At 43.4% G+C, this 24898-nt stretch overlaps 1 protein-coding gene across 1 annotated transcript in view; it reads left to right on the top strand.

The window, feature by feature from the left end:
- Positions 1 to 16271: 16271 nt before the first annotated feature.
- Positions 16272 to 24898, top strand: part of LOC121329662 (protein farnesyltransferase subunit beta-like) — a 31824-nt gene continuing 23197 nt past the window's right edge. Inside the window, exons 1-3 of the mRNA XM_041275369.1 lie at positions 16272 to 16461; positions 17003 to 17059; positions 17255 to 17319. Of these exons, the coding sequence (XP_041131303.1) occupies positions 16363 to 16461; positions 17003 to 17059; positions 17255 to 17319 (221 nt within the window). The 5' untranslated portion in view covers positions 16272 to 16362. The remainder of the gene's footprint in view (positions 16462 to 17002; positions 17060 to 17254; positions 17320 to 24898) is intronic.

Raw genomic sequence — 24898 nt, 5'->3', positions numbered from 1 at the left:
CTTGCTTCCTTCTGCTCTGACAATGTTCCCCAACTCTGAGGATTGGTTTTTCCAGCAGGACAATGCTCCATGCCACACAGCCAGGTCAATCAAGGTGTGGATGGAGGACCACCAGATCAAGACCCTGTCATGGCCAGCCCAATCTCCAGACCTGAACCCCATTGAAAACCTTTGGAATGTGATCAAGAGGAAGATGGATGGTCACAAGCCATCAAACAAAGCCAAGCTGCTTGAATTTTTGTGCCAGGAGTGGCATAAAGTCACCCAACATCAATGTGAAAGACTGGTGGAGAGCATGCCAAGACGCATGAAAGCTGTGATTGAAAATCAGGGTTATTCCACCAAATATTGATTTCTGAACTCTTCCTAAGTTAAAACATTAGTATTGTGTTGTTTAAAAATGAATATGAACTTATTTTCTTTGCATTATTCGAGGTCTGACAACACTGCATCTTTTTTGTTATTTTGACCAGTTGTCATTTTCTGCAAATAAATGCTCTAAATGACAATATTTTTATTTGGAATTTGGGAGAAATGTTGTCAGTAGTTTATAGAATAAAACAAAAATGTTCATTTTACCCAAACACATACCTATAAATGGTAAAACCAGAGAAACTGATAATTTTGCAGTGGTCTCTTAATTTTTTCCAGAGCTGTGTATATGTGTATATATATATATATATATATATATATATATATATATATTTTTTTTTTCTTTTTAAATTAGAGCCAGGTGCAGGGTATTTAAGTGAGGCAGCCAGTCTGTTCAAGGCTATTGAGAAGAGTCTGACTGTGTGAGTGAGAGCAGTCGTAATACTATATCGATATAGTCACACAGTTCTTTGAATGTTTGTGGCAGGTAAACGGTTTAGCCGTCCTGCGTGATAGTTAGGTTCCTGTTTATGTTTAGTGAGTGCTCCAAATAGGAGCTAGGTGTTTGTTTTATGTTTGTTTAATTTTTTGTTTATTAAAAGTGCAAGCATGTTTCAGTAGAATCTTACGCATTCAGTAAGACTAACGCATTAGTATATTACCTCTTTCTCTCACACATTATGAATAAAAAATATATCCTGATGAACCCGCTTCATATCATAATTGCCATGCAGACATAATTTGTCATGTAAAGCGAGTCATGAAACTGGGTTTCACATTTACCTCTGACAGCAGCGCATTATGAGTGCGAGATAAAAAGAAAGAAAACTAACGCCGAATTATAGAGCAGTGTTTTAATACAGCGATCGCGATCTGTCTTTTGTGCCAGAATTTACATTTTCAACAGTGGAAACTTACATTAAAACTAGTGCTGGGGAGAGCTGGACAAACACAGGATTTTCATGTTCGGATATTCGCTAATAATTTAAATATTTGTTTGGATATTTGTTTGTTTCTAGAACCCCAGAGTCTACCAAACAAGCACTTTCTACCGGAAGTATGCAATCACTCAACCATGAGTGCAATGCAACAACATAGGCGCTCCTACATAAGCAGGGTGCTGGTCATGGAGAAGACAAAATTACTGTACCAACAAATGTATCCAGAAAAGTGAGGCAGGATTTCAAAGCAAGTATGGGCAGCATTCAGTAAGACTAACGCATTAGTATATTACCTCTTTCTCTCACACATTATGAATAAAAAATATATCCTGATGAACCCGCTTCATATCATAATTGCCATGCAGACATAATTTGTCATGTAAAGCGAGTCATGAAACTGGGTTTCACATTTACCTCTGACAGCAGCGCATTATGAGTGCGAGATAAAAAGAAAGAAAACTAACGCCGAATTATAGAGCAGTGTTTTAATACAGCGATCGCGATCTGTCTTTTGTGCCAGAATTTACATTTTCAACAGTGGAAACTTACATTAAAACTAGAGCTGGGACAAACACAGGATTTTCATGTTAGGATATTCACTAATAATTTAAATATTTGTTTGGATATTTGTTTGTTTCTAGAACCCCAGAGTCTACCAAACAAGCACTTTCTACCGGAAGTATGCAATCACTCAACCATGAGTGCAATGCAACAACATAGGCGCTCCTACATAAGCAGGGTGCTGGTCATGGAGAAGACAAAATTACTGTACCAACAAGTATATTCAGAAAGGTGAGGCGGATTTCAAAGCAAGTATGGGCAATTTTATTTGGAATATTTTGTTTAAAAAGAAGCACAACGTTAGCCCAGGCTTTCCTGGAAGTTTAAATCTGTGTATTTGCTACAGACACAATTTTAACACTAACTTCAATTTTGCATTTTTCCATTTATAGTACTGTTACAGCGGGTGCCGCCTACTTCTCCTAGCAGGGACTTTCCAGGATCCCTGGGGTGGGGAGTTTCCCCACAGCTGCACGGCAGGGACTTTCCAGGTTCTCTGGGGAGTTTTCCATCGCCATGTGCCTGTACTTTCCCTCACCAACTGTCAGGCAGGGTATTTCCAGCCATGTAAAGATTGGCTGGGGCGGGCACTGCCTCCCTCCAGCTGCTCTATAAAAGGGGCTGTGAGCAGGACCTCTGGGTTAGCCTGGAGAAGAGGAAACTGTTACAAGAATCTCGATTGTTGAAACTGGTTATTTTAAACCAAGTTTTTACTTTAAGCAACTCTGTTTTGTGTCCTTCTTGACATTACTACATTGGTGTCGGTGGTGGGATGTGGAGACCAGTCAAGAAGAAACCTGGGGAGGAGTCGGAGCTGCCCCCACTGGAAGAATGGGGACTGCTGGCTGAACAGGCAGAGGGCAGTAAACTATCAGACCCTGGGAGCGCATCCAAAGGGGGACCGGTGGCAGAAATCCCAACACCACATTGCAGCAGGCGGAGTGCTCTAAGGACCCCCTGGTTCAATGGGAAAGTGGACTGGGATGCATTCCATGCCCAGTTCAATCTGGTGGCTCTCCTGGAAAGATGGACCAAGGAAGAGAAGGATCTCCAACTTGCCACGTGTTTGGCGGAGGATGCGCTACCCTGCCTGCTCACTGGCTCCGGAACAACAGGCAGACTTCGAGGCACTGAGTGAGGAGCTCCGGAGCCGGTTTGGCAGCAGCCAACAGCCAGGGCTGCTGCGCAACGAGCTCCGGGGAAGGACTCAGAAGCCGGGCGAGACCCTCCGTTTGCTAGCCGCGACGATACAGGTCTTGACATGCCGTGCCTTTGCCCACATGCCTCCCACGGGGCAGGAAGAGCTGGCCAGTTCGTAGAGGCCATCGGGACCGGGGAACTGCAGGCACAGGTGTGACTCCTCCAGCCCCACAGCCTTCGGGAAACAGTGGAACTGGCATACAAGAGGGAAGCGGTCTGGGCCACGGAGCAGCAGGAACACACAGGGCGGGGTCCACCACAAGTCCGAACAGCACAGCTAGAGATAGAGAAGGCTGTGCCATGTGAGGGACCGTCTGACTGGCTCCCCAAAGTTGATGCTCTTCTCAGGGTGGTAGCGACCCAGAGCTCGGGAGTCAGTCCACAACCACCTTCTTGTGCTGGAGATGCGGACAGCCTGGCCATCAGTGCACTGAGTGTCCAGAGAGTTGCCGCGTTGTGAACGCCAGCAACCCTCGGCCAGCATCGGGAAAGTGCCCAAGGGTCCGCTTAACTGAGGGAAAGGGGACCCCACAAAGAAACCCTGTCAGAGAGGAGCAGGGTCCCTCGGTAATGGTGGTCGGGAGAACCACCGTGGACGACCATTGCCACGTTATGGTCTCTGTGGAAAGAGTGATCTGCACTGCCTTGGTATATACCGGTTCAACAGTAACCATTGTGCAGTCAGATGTCTTGAAAAGGCATCAAGGGAGACCATGGCTGATGGAGGGAACCTTTGTCCGGATACGGACTGTGACGGGGGAGCTAGTGCCGATGGAGGGAAAAGGAACAGTGACGATCCACATTGGGGGACAGTTGCTAAAGCACCCCGTGTGGATTGTCCCAGTCCAGTTGCATTCTTGGACTGGATTTCCTCCAACGCATCAGGGCCCTGGTGAACTTACGGGTGGGGGTGTTAAGTCTTTCTGGAAGTCCACCCCTTACTCTGGCTGGACCTAGAACATTGGTTTATGTCGGCTGATGGAGCACAGCCATCGAAATGCGCCCCCCCCCCACCCTCAAATCGTCAACTGCTGCTGATCCCTGTTCCGGCCGCCCCAACGATCACTCCGGAAAAAGAGTCCCCCTATTTCTACCCCTCGACAGGAGCAGCCTCTTGCCGAATTCCTGTCACCAGTCGTCGCCACCACTGTGTCCAGCCACCCGCCGCCACCTATTCCTAGGCTCTGAAGACGGGAAGAAGTGACGCATGAGACAGCAATTGCAGTGTGGCAACACAATTGTGAGGGGCTTTGCCCAGAGCAACGAAGCCGGCTGCGGGAGCTGTTGATGCACTTCTGCCACAGCTTCGCCACCAAAACTGAGCAAGCAGGGCAGAAACACTTTGTCCAGCACAATATCGACACGGGGGATGCCGTCCGATAAAACTGCAACCTCGCCGGATGCCACTGGTGGAGGCCGAATAGATTCTGCAGGGAATGGTGAATGCTGGCTTGGTGGAGCCTTCTGAAAGCCTTTGGATGGCCCCGATAGTCATGGTGCGTAAAAAAACGTTGAGTGGAGGCTTTGTGTTGCCTACCGGTGGCTGAAAGGGGTGACTAGAAAGGATTCTTACCCCCCTCCTCGCATTGGCGAGTCCCTGGACCTGGTGGCTGGATCGTCCTGGTTCAAGTCCCTAGACCTGCGAAGTGGCTACTGGCAAGTCGCCCTTACCCCTGAAGCCCGGCCAAAGACTACCTTTTCCACCGGACAGGGTCTGTGGCAGTTCCGCATGATGCCATTCGGGCTTTGCCATGCCCCTGATACTTTTGAATGGGTCAAGGTCAGCGCAGTCCTGAATTGGCCCACCCCCACTAACCAGCAGCAGCTGCAGGAATTTCTGGGACTGGCGTCCTACTACTGCCGGTTTGTGGCATATTTCGCAGACATTGCAGCTCCCCTGAATGATCCTGACATCATCCCCAAGTTGCAGTGGGTCGAACAACGGCGGGCCCCTTCTTGGGAGGCCATCGCCTTGCATTCCATGGCCACCAAGGGGCCCTGTATCGCGGTCCGAGATGGAGTGCTGCAGCGCCAATAGGAAGCCCCGACGGGACAATAGTCTCACTGGCAGGTGATTGTGCCCCCGGGGCCTTCAGACCACCATGCCGTAGGGACATCATGGCACCCCTGGTACAGGCCACTTTGGAGTCAACAAAACATTGCAGCGACTCCAACAATGCTTTTACTGGGGACTACTGCCACTGTTGTCATAGCTGCACTGCTAAGAAGGGACCAGTGGATCAGTACCGTTCTCCCCTCCAGCAGTTTCCCATTGGCAGCCCTATGGAGCGGGTTGGGGTCGACATCTTGGGCCCCTTTTCCCGCTCCGAGAGAGGAAACTGCTTTGTGTTGGTCACCATGGAATACTTTACAAAGTGGCCTGAGGCGTATGCCCTGCCAAACCAGGAGGCAGTGACGGTAGTAGAGGCACTGCTGGAGGGGTTCGTATGCTAGTTAGTGGTCCCCCTGGAGAGCCACTTGGACCAGAGGTGGAATTTTGAGTCACGGGTCATGGCAGAGATGTGCCATTGGCTGGGGATCCACAAAACCTGAACCACTCCACTACATCTTCAAAGCAATGGATTAGTGGAGCGGGTTTAACTGGACATTGGCAACCCAGTTGGCCATCACCACTGTCAAGCACCAGCTGGATTGGGACTCGCAGCTGTTCCTGGTCCTCCTGGCGTGCTGGTCCGCAGTGCAGGATTCTACCAACTGCACCCCGGCCCTGCTGATGATGGGTAGGATGCTGAGGACCCCAGCCACGTTGGTGTTCGGCCGACCACCTGACACAGAGGTACTTCCCCCTGGACCCGAGTATGCACGGAGGCTCCAGGACCAACTGGACACTGCCCATGACTTTGCCAGAGTGCAACTCCAGGCAGCAGGTTGCCACCAGAAACGGAACTATGACACTCGAGTGAGGGGGAGGCCGTTTAGGGCAGGGGAGCTGGTTTGGGTTCCAGCCCCAATGCAAGCGGGGCAGTAGCCCGAAACTGGACAGCAGCTGGATTGGACCCTGTCGGGTGTTGGAGCCTCTGGGAGATGTAATCTATAGGGTCCAGATTCTCCTCAGTGGCCAGAGAGTGGTGGTCCATCGCGACCGGCTTGCTCCCTATTGTAGACCAGCCAGCGATGTGCAGGAGACTGTGGATGCACCTGCTCGTCAACCCCTGTTACAGAGGGTAGAGGTAAGAACCATCCTGCCGTTACCTAGATTGAGGAGCCTCTTGGGACAACGACGGCTGGGGGGGGGGTACACCGAGTTCCATCATTTTCAGGCCAGGCAGGGACTTTCCAGGATCCCTGGGCTGGGGACTTTCTCCATAGCTGCCAGGCAGGGAATTTCCAGGATCTCTGGGCTGGGGAGTTTCCCCACAGCTGCCAGGCAGGGACTTTCCAGAATTTCTGGGCTGGGGAGTTTCCCATCGCCATCTGCCTGTACTTTCCCTCACCAACTGTCGGGCAGAGTACTTCCAGCCATGTGTGGGTTGCCTCCCTCTAACTCCACTATAAAAGGGGCTGTGAGCAGGATCTTTGGGTTAGCCTGGAGAAAAAACTGTTACAAGAATCTAGATTGTTTAAACTGGTTATTTTGTTCGATTTATTTGTGTGAGAATAATTTAAGTGTTTAATTTAAGCAACTCTGTTTTGTGTCCTTCTTGACATCACTACAGTACTGTTTTAAAGATTTTAGAACTATAACAATATGAGTATTGCATTACTGTGCTGTATCCTTGTATTGTTCTTCAGATTGAGGCTGTAGAGAGCATACACCCTGTGTGTGTGTGTGCCTTTATTTTACAGCAAGACGTTAAAATATGTAACACATTAAAGTAGAAAAATGTCCCAGGAGTATAGAATAAGTTGTGTAGGACTTACTTTACCCCAGTGAATTAACTATAAAACAAAGGATGCCAAATAGAAGTTCAAGTTAAATGTTGTTTTGTTTTTTCCTGAAATAAATAGCACATAAAGTTGAAACTGCATTTTATTTACTTTTTAATTTTGTTTTCATTCCTTGCCATTGCCGTTTCTTCACAGTAAACAGTGGCCATAGACACTGTTCTGGCCCCTTTAGTGGTTTGAGTTCATTTTTTAAGTCAATTCCATTTGGCCACTAGATGGCGCTGTTTACTGATAAGGTCTGTTGTTTGCTTAAGTTCCTATTTCCTGTAAAGAAGAATCCTTGTTAGCAACGGTGAAAGTCGCTCTGTGGAGCTGCAGAGATCATCAAACTCCATCCTTCTCGTAATTATTTGTAGAAGCATTGTCTTTTTACTCAGTTCCTAACACTGTACCTATAAACTGGTGGCAATAAAGCATCATTCAATACTACAGTTACTGGAAAGAGTTTATCTATCTGTTAACTTAAGAAGGGCACTCTTTTGCGAGGGCAGAATATTAAAAAGACATTATCAACGCTGATTGCAACCTCCGGTGGACTAGATATCCAGTCTGCTCTACTCCTCTGTACACATCCAATGCATGATGTCAGCTTCAGAACATATGAGCCTTGCAACCAGGTCAGAGTGCTCATGTTCATCTAAGTCATCAAGACGCTCCAGCAAATCTGCAGCAAGCTTGGCTGCATTAGAAGCTCGCGCCAAGGCTGAAGCAGCACTAGCAAGAGCATCATATACACAGAGAGAAATAGAAGTGAAAGTGAAGAAGCCCAGCTTAAAGTGGAGGAGACCCACCTGGAAGCCACATTAGAGGCTCTTCAGCAGGAGAAAGAGGAGGAGGCTGCCTTAGCTGAGGCTAATGTATTTGAGACAGCGATGGATGCAGCTGATGTGGCACAGCTGTCTGGGGTTGACGACAACAAACAAGGCTCATCCTACCATTCTCTCGAGAGGGCTGAGAAGTATGTACAAGACCAGTAATCCTACGTGAACTACCATCAGCCGTCAGCATACAAGGAAGTCTCACAGCCAGACGTCAAGGTTGAATCGCTTCCCCCAGCTGATCACCTGCAACCACAACTACATTCTCTCTCTCGCGCCCCCACTCATACTGGAGTGCCAGCCACCTCAAGACACCCAACGACTCATCTTATCAGAGAGTATGTGGTGAACGTGCCTAACCCCACCTACAGGGTCCACACCTCATAGTCTCCCAGGTGCTACGCAGATGATGACGGCCAGCCACCTGGTGTAGAACGTCATGAGTCCAGTGGAACCTATTCTGATCGTGCCAATGTTGCAGATCTGGCGACGTTCCTAGCACGCCGTGATCTCCTCACAGCTGGACTCACCAAGTTCAACGACAAGCCAGAGAACTACTGGGCTTGGAAGTCACATTCTCCAACGCCGTTGAAGGCCTCGACCTAAAGCCCAGTGAGGAACTCTACTAATCAAGCGGCTTGGGCCAGAATCAGCTGAGCATCTGAGAAGAATGAGGTCCATCCATGTCAGTCATCCTGCTGCAGCCCTCAGTGTGGTCTGGCAATGGCTAGAGTAGTGCTATGGGTCTGCTGAAGCTATGGAGACAGCCCTCTTCAACAAGCTTGAACGCTTCCCGAAGATCTCCAATAAAGACCCCCAACGTCTGAGAGAGATGGGTGACCTTCTCCTCAAGTTGGAGGCAGCCAAAGCTGAAGGTTCCTTACCCGGCCTGTCCTACCTGGACACTGCAAGAGGCATCAAGCCTTTTCTGGAGAAGCTCCCCTTCAGCATGCAGGAGAAGTGGATGTCACAGGGAACCAGATACAAACAGGTGCATGGTGTCAGCTTCCCACCCTTCTCGTTCTTCTCCGGTATAATTCGTGCAGAATGAAACATGAGGAATGACCCAAGCTTCATCACATCCACTTCCAGCGCATCGCCGCCTAAAGGAGAGAAATTCTCAACGTGAACGACGAGAGCCCCTATCACAATGCACAAGACAGAAGTGGACAACGCCATCCAGAAAGATGACCCTAACAAACAATGCCCTATCCACAAAAAGCTGCACCCCCTGCGAAAGTGTAGAGGCTTTAGGGAGAAACCCCTAAAGGAGAGAAAAACCTACCTTAGAGAGAACTCTATATGCTTTAGGTGTGTCTCCTCAACAGCACACCAGGCGAAGAACTGTAAAGCTGTCATCCAGTGCTCTGAGTGCGAAAGCGACAAGCATATTGCAGCTCTTCACGCTGGTCCTGCCCCTTGGTCTCACAAAGATGCCGCCAGCTCCTCCACACAGCATGGCGGGGAGGAAGACAAGTCTCCCTCCTCTCCAGTTGCCACGTCCACCTGTACCGAGGTCTGTGGAGACAGTCCCCCGGGGAAGTCTTGCTCCAAGATCTGTCTTGTTAACATTTACCCAGAAGGTCATCCTTAGAAGAAGATGAGAAAATACGCCATTCTGGATGACCAAAGTAACAAGTCTTTGGCTAGGTCAGCCTTCTTTAAGATATTCAACGTAGCCAATGACGCCTCACCCTACACCCTCAAGACGTGCTCAGGTATCTCAGAGACTGTAGGCCGGCGAGCAAGAGGCTTCATTGTGGAATCAGCTGATGAAAAGACCTGTTTACCTCTTCCCACGCTCATCGAGTGCAATGAGCTCCCAGACAATAGGGCCGAAATCCCTACACCAGATGTAACAAGGTACCACCCTCACCTCAAGTTCTTAGTCACCAAGATACCTCCTCTGAACTCCTAAGCAGAGATACTGCTACTTCTAGGGAGAGACATCATCTAGGTGCACAAGGTGCTAGAGCAGCGCAACGGGCCCCTGCTACGGTTCAGAAAGGAACCAGTGGCTGTGACAGCAGACATGCAGCAGATGTTCCATTGCTTCATTGTTAGTGAATACCATCGGAACTATCTGCGATTCCTCTGGTACCGCAACAACAACCTGGATGACGAAGTTGTGGAGTACAGGATGCAGGTCCACGTTTTCGGTAATAGCCAGTCCCCAGCAGTGGCCATGTATGGCCTCAGGAGAGCCGCCTTAGAGGGTGAGAGGGATTACGGAGCAGAGGCAAGGCACTTCGTCAAGAGGAACTTTTATGTCGACGACGGTCTCGTATCCCTCCCCACAGAGAAGGAAGCCATCACTCTTCTTCAGAACACTCAGGAGATTTTGGCCCTCTCCAACTTACGCCTGCACAAGATCGCCTCTAACAAGGCAAAGGTCATGAGAGCCTTTCCTCCAGACGACCTAGCTAAGGGGCTGAAGGACCTGGATCTGCGTGTCGACTTCCATGCCATGCAGAGAAGTCTCGGGGTGAGCTGAGACATCGCAGAGAACATCTTCACATTTCAGGTGTCTTCAGCAGAGAAACCATACACTAGATGTGGAGTCTTGTCGACGATCAACAGCCTGTTTGACCCGTTTGGATTTGCCGCCCCGGTAAGCATTCGAGGAAGATCTCTACTCAGAGAGCTTACCATGGAGGCTTGTGACTGGGATGCCCCTCTTCCAGAAGAGAACCTCAAGGAATGGAAGCTGTGGAGAGACTCACTGAAGGTGCTTGAGCAGGTCAAGATCTCTCGCACATACACCTCCACCTCTCTCAGCCAAGCACACAAGAAAGAGATGTGTGTCTTCTGTGATGCATCCACGAACGCCATCACAGCAGTAGCTTACCTGAAGACAACTGATGCCAGTGGGAACATAGATGTTGGCTTCATCTTCGGTAAGGCTAAGCTCGCTCCACTTCCTGAGATCACCGTTCCAAGACTCGAATTGTGCGCTGCTGTTCTAGCTGTGGAAATAGCAGAAGCAATCGGCGATGAAATTGATATCCAACTCAATGTTGTCACTTTCTACTCTGATAGTAAAGTGGTCTTTGGTTACATTCACAACGACGCCAGACGATTCTATGTATATGTGAATAACAGGGTGCAACGTATCAGGAGATCTACCAGCCCACAGCAGTGGAAGCACATCCCTACTGACCAGAACCCTGCTGCTCATGCCTCAAGATCAGTCCCAGCAGGCAGCCTGACTCATAGCACATGGTTGACTGGACCAGCTTTCTTGTTCAGGTCAGAAACCCTTCACACACCTTTCGACTTGGTTGATCCCGGATCTGACTACGAGATCCGCCCCCAAGTTGCTTGTCACGCCACCAATGTCTCCATCAACAAGTTAGACCCCAAGCGCTTCGAGGGGTTCTCAAGCTGGCAAGCACTGACACATGCAACAGCAAGGCTTGTGCATGTTGCTCACTCCTTCAAGGTAGGCAGCAGCTGCAAAGGATGGCACATCTGCAAAAAACCCTGCTCCACCGAAGACCTGGATCAAGCCAAGAATATCATAATCCGCAGTCTGCAACACCACGCCTTTCAAGAGGAATTGGAATGCATCAGAGAAGATAAAGCCATTCCTAAGCAGAGCCCACTCTTCAGTTTGTGCGCCTACCTCGATGATTCAGGCCTACTGAGGATTGGAGGACGCCTGTCCCAAGCAAGCCTAGGTAAAGATGAAATCAACCCTCTCATCCTGCTTGGACGGAGCCACATCGCGACTCTACTCATCCGTCACCACCACGAGCAGGTCCACCATCAAGGGCGCCACTTCACTGAGTTGGTGAGTTCACATAAAAGGAGGCCTCTGCTTCTCATTTGGGAGGAGGGAGCTGAGGAAGCAGGTTGGTGTTTGTGTTGGTGTTGGTTTTGGTTTGGTAAATTTGAATCCAGTGAAGGCATTGCCCAGCATGGAAACCTTGTTTTTGTAAGTTTGTTTTTGTATTGGTTTTTTTTTTTTTTTTAAATAAAATTATCCCAAAAATTCAAAAAAAGAAAATAAAAATACTGCTCTGAGCCTCTAGGTGGCGCGATCCCACTTTTAACACCAAATGTGGCAGGCTGGCAAGTGGATAGAGGCCCAGAGACAGTCTGCAGTTCAAAAAAAATACAAATTTTATTATAAATAACACAAAACAAAAGTGCACAATGCCAAAATAAAGGGATTTAAACACACACAAAAAAAAAACAATACAAAAACAAACTTATAAAAACAAGGTTTCCATGCTGGGCAATGCCTTCACTGGATTCAAACACACCAACACCAACACCAACACCAACACCAACACCAACACCAACACCAACACCAACACCAACACCAACACCAACACCAACACCAACACCAACCTGCTTCCTCAGCTCCCTCCTCCCAAATGAGAAGCAGAGGCCTCCTTTTATGTCAGGTGGCTGGGTGCCGATTGATCGTTAATTAACCTAATCAACTAATCAACCCCGGCCACCTGAACATAATAAACCCAGGCAGGTAGGGGAAATTAACCCCATCCTTGCCAATTTAAAAAGGGCAGAGCTTTGCTCTGCAACAACACATTTTCATAAAGTAATAACATGAGGTTTACTTGTGTCTTTTTGTAGCTGAACAAGCAAACAGAAACTTAATTTTAACTTCAAATAAAACAAACGGGGAAATGGTGTTGTAAAATGAAGGGGAAAAACTCACTGTTTTGGTTTTCGTATATTACATTCCACCATAGGTGTAATTTACACGGGGGACGCAGGGGACATGTCCCCCTCACTTTTTCAATGATGGGGAATGTCCCCCTCACATTGCACAAATACTAAAACTCATATTTCACAATTTATTGGTATAATCACTAGTCAGTATAGGTCAATGGGAATAGAACTGGGACCGGATCCGGGATCACTGGATCATGAGATGGTATTTTACTATGAGGACCTGGATCAGCCTCCATTGATCCATTATGCTGATCTGATCCTGGAGTTGCACATACCTTAACAAGGGAAACCGAGCAATGAGACGTGAACATACATGGCACACAGTTAAAGACCTGGTTGACAAATTTGTATACAGCCTGAGATCAAAGTTGGGGAAAAATGTCAAATGGATGGACAAAGATAGAGGAGGATGAACCACATTGCTGTATCTAAAGCACAGAAAAATGGTTTTAGTTTGTAACCACACAGCGCTCAACGCTGCCTCAGGGGCTAGTTGTACTAAAGAGTAAATCCAATCTAAACGGAGCTTCAGGGCTCTTCGAAGACTAAAGCCATGGCTTTGTAATTCTATGACTCAGAAGTGACACTGAATAACTGATAGCTATTTGCCACACTCATGACAACATTGTGCCAACGTTTCTCATTGCTTTGAATGACTGCCACACAGGAATGACTTTGGATCTTTTAATTAGACATACAAACGGATGCAATGCTTTGTTATACTTGGCTTGTAATTCCATGACTGACAACATTGTGCCAATATTGCTTTGAATGACTGCCACAGGAATGACTTTGGATCTTTTAATTAGACATACAAGGGATGCAATGCTTTGTTATACTTGCTTGTAACATATTTTATTATTTCAGACTGAATAATCTTCATGCATGCCCCAACTACAGAAACTGCCCCCTCCACTTTTGAAACCAAAGTTACACCACTGCATTCCACATAACAGAAAGTCGCAACAAAAAATATATATATATAGAATCTATATAAAAATCACTACACAACTGTTTAAGCACTGTTTAAGCAAGGCATTTCAGAATGAAGTTCTTGACTCCCCATAAGATTCTGACTCGCTCAAAGGCAGGCCTTCCACTGTGTGTGGGATATATATATATATATATATATATATATATATATATATATATATATAAGGAAAGGTCTGGACCTCCCTTTAATTTTAAAAATGTCAAAAATATTGTTTACTTCATAAAAGTGTGGATCCACCCCTGATATAGTAATCTCACGTATTTCACAAAGCTCTTTTTTATTTGCCATTTGCTGTCACACAACTTCTGGTGAGGCGGGTAAATAAGGTATTTTGTCATTTCTAGTGAATATAAACATCTAATTTTTGTATCCGGATATATATATATATATATATATATATATATATATATATTATATATATATATATATATATTAGCTGAAAGAGAGCCAAAATTTTAAAAAGGAAAACACTACGTGTAGCAAAAGGTGCAAAATCAAAAAGACAAAAGTAATGTAGGTACACAAGAAACTGATTAATTGATTAAAAAAGTAAATTCAGGATGTTTCAGACTACAAGTCGACTTCAGCTGAATGGAAACAGCGCGGTGTGTAACCATATATATATATATATATATATATATATATATATATATATATATATATATTTTATCAAAGAGCCAGCTGCCCAATGTTTCGATATGTTGTACATATCTTTCTCAAGGGAGCCTGTGTTTGAATCAAAACATTGGAGGTATTTATAGCATGACAACTACTTGTTATTGTTTATATTCAAATCCATGATTTATTCTTACATGATGTAATGGTGTTCTATATGTGACATCACTTTTACTTATATCTTTAAATCTATATTAATTCTAATTAACATTATTTTATATAAACTTATATTTATATTATCATGCAATGCTGGCTCTGAGGATCAGCCTTAATATGGTCTCCCCAGCGCATCAGCATGCACAACTTTTGAATTAATTTTGTTTATTTAATTATTTTTAACTTTTATATATTTATTGGAATTAATTAGTTAATTCTTTTCTGTTGAGTCTCGCTGGCATAACTGTGTTCAGTCTATTTATCCATTTATTTTCTTTTATTCTTCTATATGTTGCATTATCTAATTTTAGCTGTTCGAATACTAAAAACCTTACATCATTTATGTCATGTCCTTGACTGGTGAAGTGCTGTACTATTGGTTCATTCATTTTTTTATTTCTAATTAATGAAAGGTGGTTCTGAATTCTTTTATATAAAGGTGTTCCAGTCTCTCCAACATATTTTATTTCATCACATTTTTCACAGGCTATTCCATAAACAACATTGCTATTTTTACAGTAGGTATTAGTTTTTAGTGGATATGTGGTGTTCTTATGTTTAATTATATTTCTACTTTTGTCCATGTATTTACAAACTTTACATGTACTAGTGCAAGTATTTGTAGAACCTATTCTGTCAATTATTCTTTTATGTTTACTGTGAACTAGAATATCACCTAAATTAGCTTCTCTTTTGAATGCTACAACTGGGGCCTTAAGAAACACTTTTTTCAATTTTTCTGAATTATGTAGAATACGCAAGTGTTTCCAAACTATCTTAGAAATATTGGGCAAAAGTTTAGAGTACGTCATTACTAATTGGACTCTCTTGACATTTTTATCTCTATTTTTATAATTCTAGTAGATCATCTCTTTTTAGTTTATCCACTTTTCTTAACCCTGTCTCTATAATTCTTTCTTTGTATCCTCTTTTTTTAAGATTTGTTTTTAATACATGTCTTTGTTTTACATAGTCACTTTCTTTAGAGCATATTCTTCGTATTCTTATTCCTAGCCCCTTTGGGATTGCCCTTTTAGTGTGTATTGGATGTGCAGAGGACATATGTAAATACTGGTGCATGTCAGTAGGATTATAGAAGAGGTCAGTCTCAATTGAACCTTCTTCAAGTTTTACTACGGTATCTAAAAATTATATTTCTTTTCTTGTCCATCGAAGGTCCACCTTAATATTACTGTGTATTTCGTTTGCCATTTTCTGAAACTGGAAAAGAGATTCTTCTCCTCTATATATATATATATATATATATATATATATATATATATATATATATATATATATATATATATATAGCTATATATATATATCATGGAGCAGATATGACACTTCCGAAAGAAATATTAAAATATGAAACGCAATGTGATCTTTTAAATTACTGTAAGACACAGCCAAGGCCTTCTCAAGAAAGCTCAAAACCTGTGAGATACAGCTTGGGAGACATTTTTGGAGAAACAGGAGTAAAGGAAGTTTAAAAAGGGTTATAATTGTGACATACTTTACACAGGCCCAAACCTTGTCGTAGCTTTCTTGCAAACGAGTGAAAGTGAAAATAAGAGATTCCAGCAGGAATGTTATCATGAAACCTTGTTAATACCCTAAATGGCATCTTTTTCTATCTATTTTGAATGATCATGCTAACTTCAAAATTAAAATAAAAAATTAAATAAACAGTTAAGAAACAATTATAAAAATATTATGAATATTGAGAGAAAGTCACCTTTTCGTTAACAATACACTAGCCACCATTGGAGGACTTCACAGTACAATAATAACTGTTTATCAACCTCCAGAGCGGGCAGCATCTCGGTTTTGAGAGATACAACTGTAAACAGTCGACTTTAAAAAACGCGTTTCACAGTACAACGAGTACTGGAGCAATCCCTGCTGAGCTGCCGTAGCACGGCTTTCCTTTGCAACCGCCCAACCCGCAGGAAACCCAGCGATAGGTGGTTCAGGGCAGCATTCAGATTAAAACTGGATTTTCGTTATTTTTGGTTAACTTTTTCGCGTTATCATGGAGGAACCACTTTCAATTTTGCGCTGTCTTGAGGAATATCATAGCTCGGAACTGTTTAATGAGGACAATGTGAAGACGGTTACTTCAATAGAACAGGTGATATACTGACACAGTATATAAAATAAAATATGTACAGACTGTACGTTTATACACTGACCTAGACATGATGCTGACTGGGTTACACTAGGGTTATAAATTTGAAAAACGTAAACATTTGCATATGAGTAAAGAGGCCAGCGCGAAGGAGTCTTGGGTTGAATTTCAACCATAGATCCAGTGCTGGCTTGGTATATTTTCATCACAGCGCAATAGCGATTAATACCAGTGGTAATCACAGATTAGCTAACTACTCAACCTTTGTACTCACCGTAGGTTCTGCCAAGGACGTCATGACGATTAAGACTCTGGTATATATTTAATAATAATAATAACAACAACAACAACAAGTTTCGACTTGTTAATCATTTCCATTGTATAACTGGTGGTTTTGAAAATACAGTACCGGTCTGGATGTACATCTAAGTTTTGCAAGACCACAATACAAAGCAGCTTAGATCATTTTAAGAGCCTTGCGTGCTTCGTTTTACCATTGTGTACCCATATCTGATATACTAACACAGTTCATTTATATTATGAGGGGTTTCTTATAAGCGGCAGTGTCACAGGCACTTCCAGGAATCACAACAGAATACAGGTATATAAAAATATTATGTGTTATGTGTGCTTGTCTTTGATCATTTACTGTGGGACCCACATAAAATAAGATTAGCCTATACCTCCTCTTAGACTTTTTGTATCAGAATTGTAAACTAGATATTAATCAAATATATATTTTTTACTTTAATGCTGGTCCAATGTCCTAATACAAAATCATCTTTGTGTTAAACAGAAAAAAGTTGAAGACAGTGTACAAGAGGTATTCAGTGCTTACAAGATAAATCACAGATTGTCACAGTAAGTATTACTTTTCTGCCTTCAGATGATTTTTAACCTGTTTTTAAGCAAGTCCAACTAAGCAGTTAAAAATATTTGCTCATGCAAGTAAAGTTCATTAGGAGCACATAGTAAGTATGATAAATGGCTAAGAAAAATTTCAACTAAGAGCAGTTACCAAAAACGTGACTACAGATACCTATAAGAGTAAATCAGGTACATGATACAGGAATAGTTATATAATTAAGAGCAGTTGTAGAATAAGGCAAGGTTATGGAGCAGTGCAGTGTGAGTACAAGCTGAAGCAAGTAATGATCCAGTTGGTTGCCGTTTAGAGGTCGTGTTGTGAGGTTTACAGATGCTGTCTGAACAGTTATGTCTTGAGGAAGCGCAGGAAGGTGGTCAGGGACTGGGGCAAGGGTGGAGAAGGAGCGGGCTCCTTGGTGGAGGAGCAGAGAGGTCGAGAGGGGGGTGTAGGGAGAAATAAGTCTGGAGAAAGGTCGAGACAGCGATAGCCGAGTTTTGAATTGGATGGAGATATATATATATATATATATATATATATATATATATATATATATATATATATATATATATATATATATATATATACACACACACACACACTAGAAAAGGAAAAATACTGTAGTAATATAAGTTGTTTTTGTACAGCTATATAGCTGACTGAATAATAATGAGTTGAGACTTCAGTATGACTGTGCTGATTAAACATGGGCCATGTCTGAATGCAAGAGCAATTTGTTGTACATCTTTTCAAAGCTGTATTTAGAGCTATATTGGGGTGCGCTGTGAGCTTAAGTAGCTCAGGAGACATCCCTTGGGATAGCCCTGGTCTATGCACTGCTTTTTTTTATTCATTGTTGCTAACCTGATTTTGAAGTTGCATAACTAACCACCTACATCAATTCCTCATCACAAGTTTATTGTTTTCAAAATATTCTGGATAACCATTAATGGTAGTACAGACTAAGAACATATTAAGCAAATGAGTGCACTGAATGTGTAGCCTAAGTCTCGCCTTCCTTATTCAATATCCTCGATTCTAGATTATTAGGATTAATATGATAATTTGAAGAATTGTTTCATGTGATAGATTATGAGTAAATGGTATTTTTCAGAAATCAGTGACTAAACATTGCACTGGCAGTTTATGCAGAGCCAACCTAATTCAAATTGACATGTTGTTCTATATTCCTAACAGGTATTAATTAAAATACTCTAATCTTGAGTGAGCCCGTGTTAATAAAGTCACATCAAAGACCACACCGCTCAACTATCTGCAGTGTTGGTACATTACATTCTGTTTAGGGGAGCAGGGGGTGATGTGGGCATGTCGGTTATAGTGACAGTATTCCTTAACCATGAACTCCTATCCGCTAGAATTGTGTTCCTGTTGAAAATACTAATGGTTTCCAGAGATTCCATTTTAATGTCTTTTAAGATATACTTGTAGTAGTGTGCAAATGTATTATAATACCTCAAGATTGGTCATTTATATACCTACCTGCATGAAAACTTTTGGCGTGAGAATCTTCGGTCACTAATCAGTGGTATAGAAACAGTAGGCACTCGTGTGTGAAAACATTACACCTCTTTGTGCTTTCTCATATATATATATATATATATATATATATATATATATATATATATATATATATATATATATATATATATATATATATATATATATATATATATATATATAGATATAGAGAGAGAGAGAGAGAGAGAGAGAGAGAGAGAGAGAGAGAGAGAGAGAGAGAGAGAGAGAGAGAGAGAGAGAGAGAGAGAGAGAGAGAGAGAGAGCTCTGGAAAAAACTAAGAGATTATCAGTAGATTATCAATTATCGATTATCAATTATCAGTTTCTCTGGTTTTACTATTTATTTATTTAGGAGGTGTTGACATTGATGTTGTGTGACTTTATGCCACTCCTGGCGCAAAAATTCAAGCAGCTCGGCTTTGTTTGATGGTTTGTGACCATCCATCTTCCTCTTGATCACATTCCAGAGGTTTTCAATGGGGTTCAGGTCTGGAGATTGGGCTGGCCATGACAGGGTCTTGATCTGGTGGTCCTCCATCCACACCTTGATTGACCTGGCTGTGTGGCAAGGAGCATTGTCCTGCTGGAAAAAACAATCCTCAGAGTTGGGGAACATTGTCAGAGCAGAAGGAAGCAAGTTTTCTTCCAGGACAACCTTGTACTTGCCTTGATTCATGTGCCCTTCACAAAGACAAATCTGCCCGATTCCAGCCTTGTTGAAGCACCTCCATATGAGTCCAAATTTCAGCTTTGCCCAACACCTGGTCGTCTAATGGTTAGACGGAGACCTGGAGAGGCCTACAAGCCACAGTGTCTCGCACCCACTATGAAATGTGGTGGAGGATCGGTGATGATCTGGGGGTGCTTCAGCAAGGCTGGAATCGGGCAGCTTTGGCATGAATCAAGCCAAGTACAAATATTGATTTCTGAACTCTTCCTAAGTTAAAACATTAGTATTGTGTTGTTTAAAAATGAATATGAACTTATTTTCTTTGCATTATTCGAGGTCTGACAACACTGCATCTTTTTTGTTATTTTGACCAGTTATCATTTTCTGCAAATAAATGCTCTAAATGACAATATTTTTATCTGGAATTTGGGAGAAATGTTGTCAGTAGTTTATAGAATAAAACAAAAATGTTCATTTTACCCAAACACATACCTATAAATAGTAAAACCAGAGAAACTGATAATTTTGCAGTGGTCTCTTAATTTTTTCTATATATATATATATATATATATATATATATATATATATATATATATATATATATATATATATATATATATATTATTATATAAATATTAGCATAATGTAAAAAACTATAAATATGGTAAACCATTTACCGTTTATCCATATTAAATTACACCATTTATCGTATATATAAAATATGGTAAATTACAAATTTATAGCAACACTTATATAATAGAAAGAAAAAATCATTACATTTTTTGCCAGGGAAAGTTTGTCTTGAACTGGTTGTAAACAGTAAACTTCATGTTTTGGACTAATTACACAACGTTTTTTTTCTAATCTGCTACTACCTTAGTGACTAGGTTGTTTTTTTTTTGGTTTGTTTGTTTTTTTTATACCTGTAACAGATTGCTGCATTTAAATGTCAGGTTCATGTATTAATAAACCGGTATCACTCATTTGCTGATTTTACACAAAACGTAACTAATACCTTAAGATTATTCTGTGCCTTGCCAGAGGCTCGTTTGGCAGCAATTTCTGGGTTTCTTTGTAACCAATAGAAAATCAGCTTTTTCCACAGCTAGCCAATCTGAAGTGATAGGGGTGGGACGGAAACACTTTTTAGAATGTTTGTGTGTAGGTGCTAGACTTCCGCAGTTCAGTTTTCAGAAACTTGCGTGTTTTCCTAGCAACAGAATGAACATGGGAAAAATAAATAACTAAAAACTATTGTCCAGCGGGCAAAGTGTAACGGCAAAACTTGTTGTCCTTTACACAAATCTTGTCCGGGGTGTCGGGCGATGTGAATTGCACACCCCTGATTATACCACAACACAATTGTCAGTCTCTGCTTGAGAGAGGCCCTGGACTGAATGGCAAGCAGAGGGTGTTCATCAGGGTAAAGGTCTTCCCTCTGTCTCAGTCTCAGAGCTGTGAGGTGAAGCTTAACAGATAATATTTTACAGGAATCACATACAGTATACTGTATGGCTGATATTTATAATGGTTTATAATGCAATAGTCTTCTGTAATAGTTTCCTGAACACATTTCACAAACCTTATGCTGTGTTCAATGTCACTACTATGCAGCTAGTTGCATCATGTTTGTATAATTTCTAGTTAGGTGCCGTTGCAACTGCTTTGTGCGCATGAACCTTGACTTGCATGGGTAGGTTTCAGACATGGTCCGGAAACTAATATGTTAACGTTTATTTTATTTTAACCAGGATAGACTCTTGAGTTATAACAAATCGGTTCCAACAATCTTACCCTACACAATAATCAAAGATAAAAAACATCTAGCAACAACGGCACCTGCAGCAATGCATCATTAACAGTGACAACTAACATATTCTATTTTAGATTTAACATTGTGAGCAAGGAATGCAACTGAGGGAGTAGCAACCATCTAATTTAAATTGTGAGACTGTGAAAGACTGTTTGTAAAAACAAAATCAAGTTTCTCTAGCAACTTGGCTACCCTGTAGTGTGACTAGATAGTCTTAATGTGTTGCTTGATCTGTGGTGCAAAGGAGTGGTTTTGGGAAAATTATTCAGATGCTAGAAGTGTTGTGCTACTGTCATTTTCTTCTCCACTGACTGATGAGTCACAGCAAGTGAAGTGTGTGGATAATGTGATGCTGCAGAAATCAGTGACTAAACATTGCACTGGCACCTTATGTAGAGCCAACCTAATTCAAATTGACATGTTGTTCTATATTCCTAGCAGATAGTATTAAAATACTCTAATATTGAGTGAATCTGTGTTAAAGTCACACCACAGACCACACTGCTAAATTGTCAGCAATGTTGGTACATTACGTTCTGTTTAGGGGAGTTGGGGGTGATGTGGGTATGTCGGTTATAGTGACAGTGTTCCTTAACCATGAACTTCTGTATCTGCTAGAATTGTGTTCCTGTTGAAATTATTAATGGTTTCCAGAGATTGCATTTTAATATCTTTTAATAGATACTTTGTACATACATTAGTGTGCAAATGTATTAGAATACCTCAAGATTGTTTTATGTACCTATCTGAATGAAAACCTCTAGGTGTGAGAATTTCAATTTTCAGTCAGTAATCAGTGATATAGAAACAATAGGCAATGGTGCATGAAAACATTAAATTTCTTTGTGTTTTAGTTCGGCATCTAAACAACTTTTTAAAAGTGTCAGGCATTTTACCATCTGTGTCTTTGTGTTCCTTTTCTTTTACTTCTTTAAATGAATGTGTGGCCTATTGAAGTCATCAATTAAAGTGGACAGTCACTAATTTGCCTATTTTGATTTCCATTACATGAGAGTATATGTTAAACTTCATGCTGATTTGAACTCTGCTCTTGCCAAGATAAGCACCAATTAAGACGTAGGTTTACAGTAAACTAATGTGATCTATCTGCATCTGCATCCATTTGCGTTGCTTTCCATCTGATGATGTAGATATCCGTCTGTCTGGTGTTGATTTCCTGAAATGTAATGCTGGCTCCAGGGATCAGCTTATTTTGCCTCCTCAGTGCATCGGCACACACAACGGCTGCGATGCTGGCATAGGGGATCAACCCAGTGCGGTCTCCCCAGCGCATCAGAATGACAACCGTCTGGATTGAGCTAAGTTGGATACATCTTTTCAGGTGGGTTCCTTCCATCCTCTGTGTTTTGTCGACTAGCCCACAACACCTCAAGAGCGCTCAACAGTGATTCTGGCGTCCCTGCATCTCCAGCCTACCCCCACCCCTTGTTCGCTGTATTAATCACATACCTCTTCATAGTCATGCATACTGATAAATCCGAAAGTGCAGCTGGGGCAGCTGGTGTCCTGACCTCCCCCCCCTTTGTAGCCGACAGCCCCCTTTTCTGAGGTGCCGGCCCCGATGCTTCCTGCGGTCCTGCAGGACAAGTAGCGGCGCAAGCCAGGCAGCGACCCCAGGCTGCACAGAGCCGGCAGCAACCGAAGGAGAAGCAGAGGAGAGACAGGCAACCCCAGATGAAGCGGGACTCTCAGCAACCCTAGGGGATAAAAGAGAGACAGGCGATGTGGAGCACCAGGCATCCTTTGGCTGTGCGAGGCAGGGCAGGGCAGGACTGGGGGTAGTAGTTGTTGTTTTACGAGGCCACCTTCCAACTGTAAATCACGGTGCTTGCCAGAACCAGTCAAAATGCGGAATACGTACCAAATTTGAGACGCCAAACTTCTGCTACCTGTACTTGTTAGCATGGGTTCACGTAGTGTCTCCGGAATCCAAACTTTATATTGTTGTAACAACAAGGGGAGGTCGGTGCTGATACCTGTTTGGCGCATCGAGCAACACCAAGATCCCTGTCAGTCATGGTAAGGACATGGAGAGGTGGGAGGGTGGTTTTCTCCCTCTCTCTGAGTGGTTGGGAGGCGGGTCACGGGATTCCAAATGGTCGGCCGCTGTAGACGAACGACAAAAGGGCGGCCAGGAGTGGGGAAGCTCTAATTAGTCCAGACAAGGAGTGGTCAGAGAACGAAAACATGGGGGATGGAAATATAGGGGGTAGCAGAAAACCGTATCGTCTTAGGACACTAGTCTGTAGGGACGCTGGCCTTGGTCGCGTACGTGTTGGACCAGAAACAGGGCAAGGGCAGCTGCCCACTGTAAAAAAATTGTCATGCATATCACAGGACACTTCAGTACTGCATCCCCAGCCCTAGCCCCACCCCTTGTTCGCTGTATTTTTCACATATCTCTTCATAGTCATGCATACTGATAAATCCGAAAGTGCAGCTGGGGCAGCTGGTGTCCTGACCTCCCCCCCCTTTGTAGCCGACAGCCCCCTTTTCTGAGGTGCCGGCCCCGGTGCTTCCTGCGGTCCTGCAGGACAAGTAGCGGCGGAAGCTCTATTTCCAGCCAGGATGGGTTTAAAAAGCAATGCATATTCCTAAAATTCGTATCGCGGAGCGAAGGACTACCATTCTCATCGAGTCAGGGGAACCCAGATGAAGCGGGTCCTCGACCTCCTGGATAGGAGAGAAGATGTTGGAGCCTTCCGCTCGTCGAAGCAGGCTGGCAGACCGGTCGATGCAGCTGGAGCCCTCAGGGAGCAGCAGCGTCCCGGTGGGAATCCTGTCTGGCCCTCTTCATACGTCCGGGAGAGGCACGGTCGCGACGGTCCGATTCCTGCCCCAGGTCTCTCCAATGCTGATGGGAGAGGCAACTCCTGCTTCTCTCCCTCTAGCGGGGGTGGAGACAGAGGCAGCTCCTGCTGCTCTGCTCCTGGTGGTGGAGACAGAGGCAGCTCCTGCTGCTGTGCTCCTGGTGGTGGAGACAGAGGCAGCTCCTGCTGCTCTGCTCCTGATGAAGGTGGCAGGGGCTCCTCCCCTTCTGGTTGCAGTGGGGAAACCAGCAGACATGCTCCCTCTGCTGCTGGAGGTGGGAGCGAAAAGCAGTCCTCCCACAGTGGTGGAGGTGCCAACAGCAGGTATCCTCCATCTACATTGTCTCACTTCAGATGTGTTCATATTGTATTTGTTCTGACTGTCTTTTACAAGTCACATATCAATGGTTTTAATCACAAAGAACAGTGATCTTTCTTAACTTCTAAAGCAGTGGTTCACAACCCTGGTCATGGAGAACCCTTGTCTCTGCTGGTTTTTGTTCCAGTTGAGCTCTCAGTTACTTAAATGAACACTCAATTCAACTAACAATTTGTTTAATCACATTTTTAAACTATTCTTCAGCTTATAAGAAGTTGGAGATTAAGTTCTATTCAGTTTCATACATAACTTGAAATCTTCATCTCTTCAAGTCATTCAACAGCTTTGATTTGGCCAATTGTTAGTTTGAAATTGAGTTGGAAAGGAAGTAACAGCGGACACG

The sequence above is a fragment of the Polyodon spathula genome, chromosome 17, assembly GCF_017654505.1.
Source record: "Polyodon spathula isolate WHYD16114869_AA chromosome 17, ASM1765450v1, whole genome shotgun sequence".
Classification (NCBI taxonomy): Eukaryota; Metazoa; Chordata; class Actinopteri; order Acipenseriformes; family Polyodontidae; genus Polyodon; species Polyodon spathula.
This window is presented reverse-complemented; position numbering and strand designations above follow the sequence as displayed.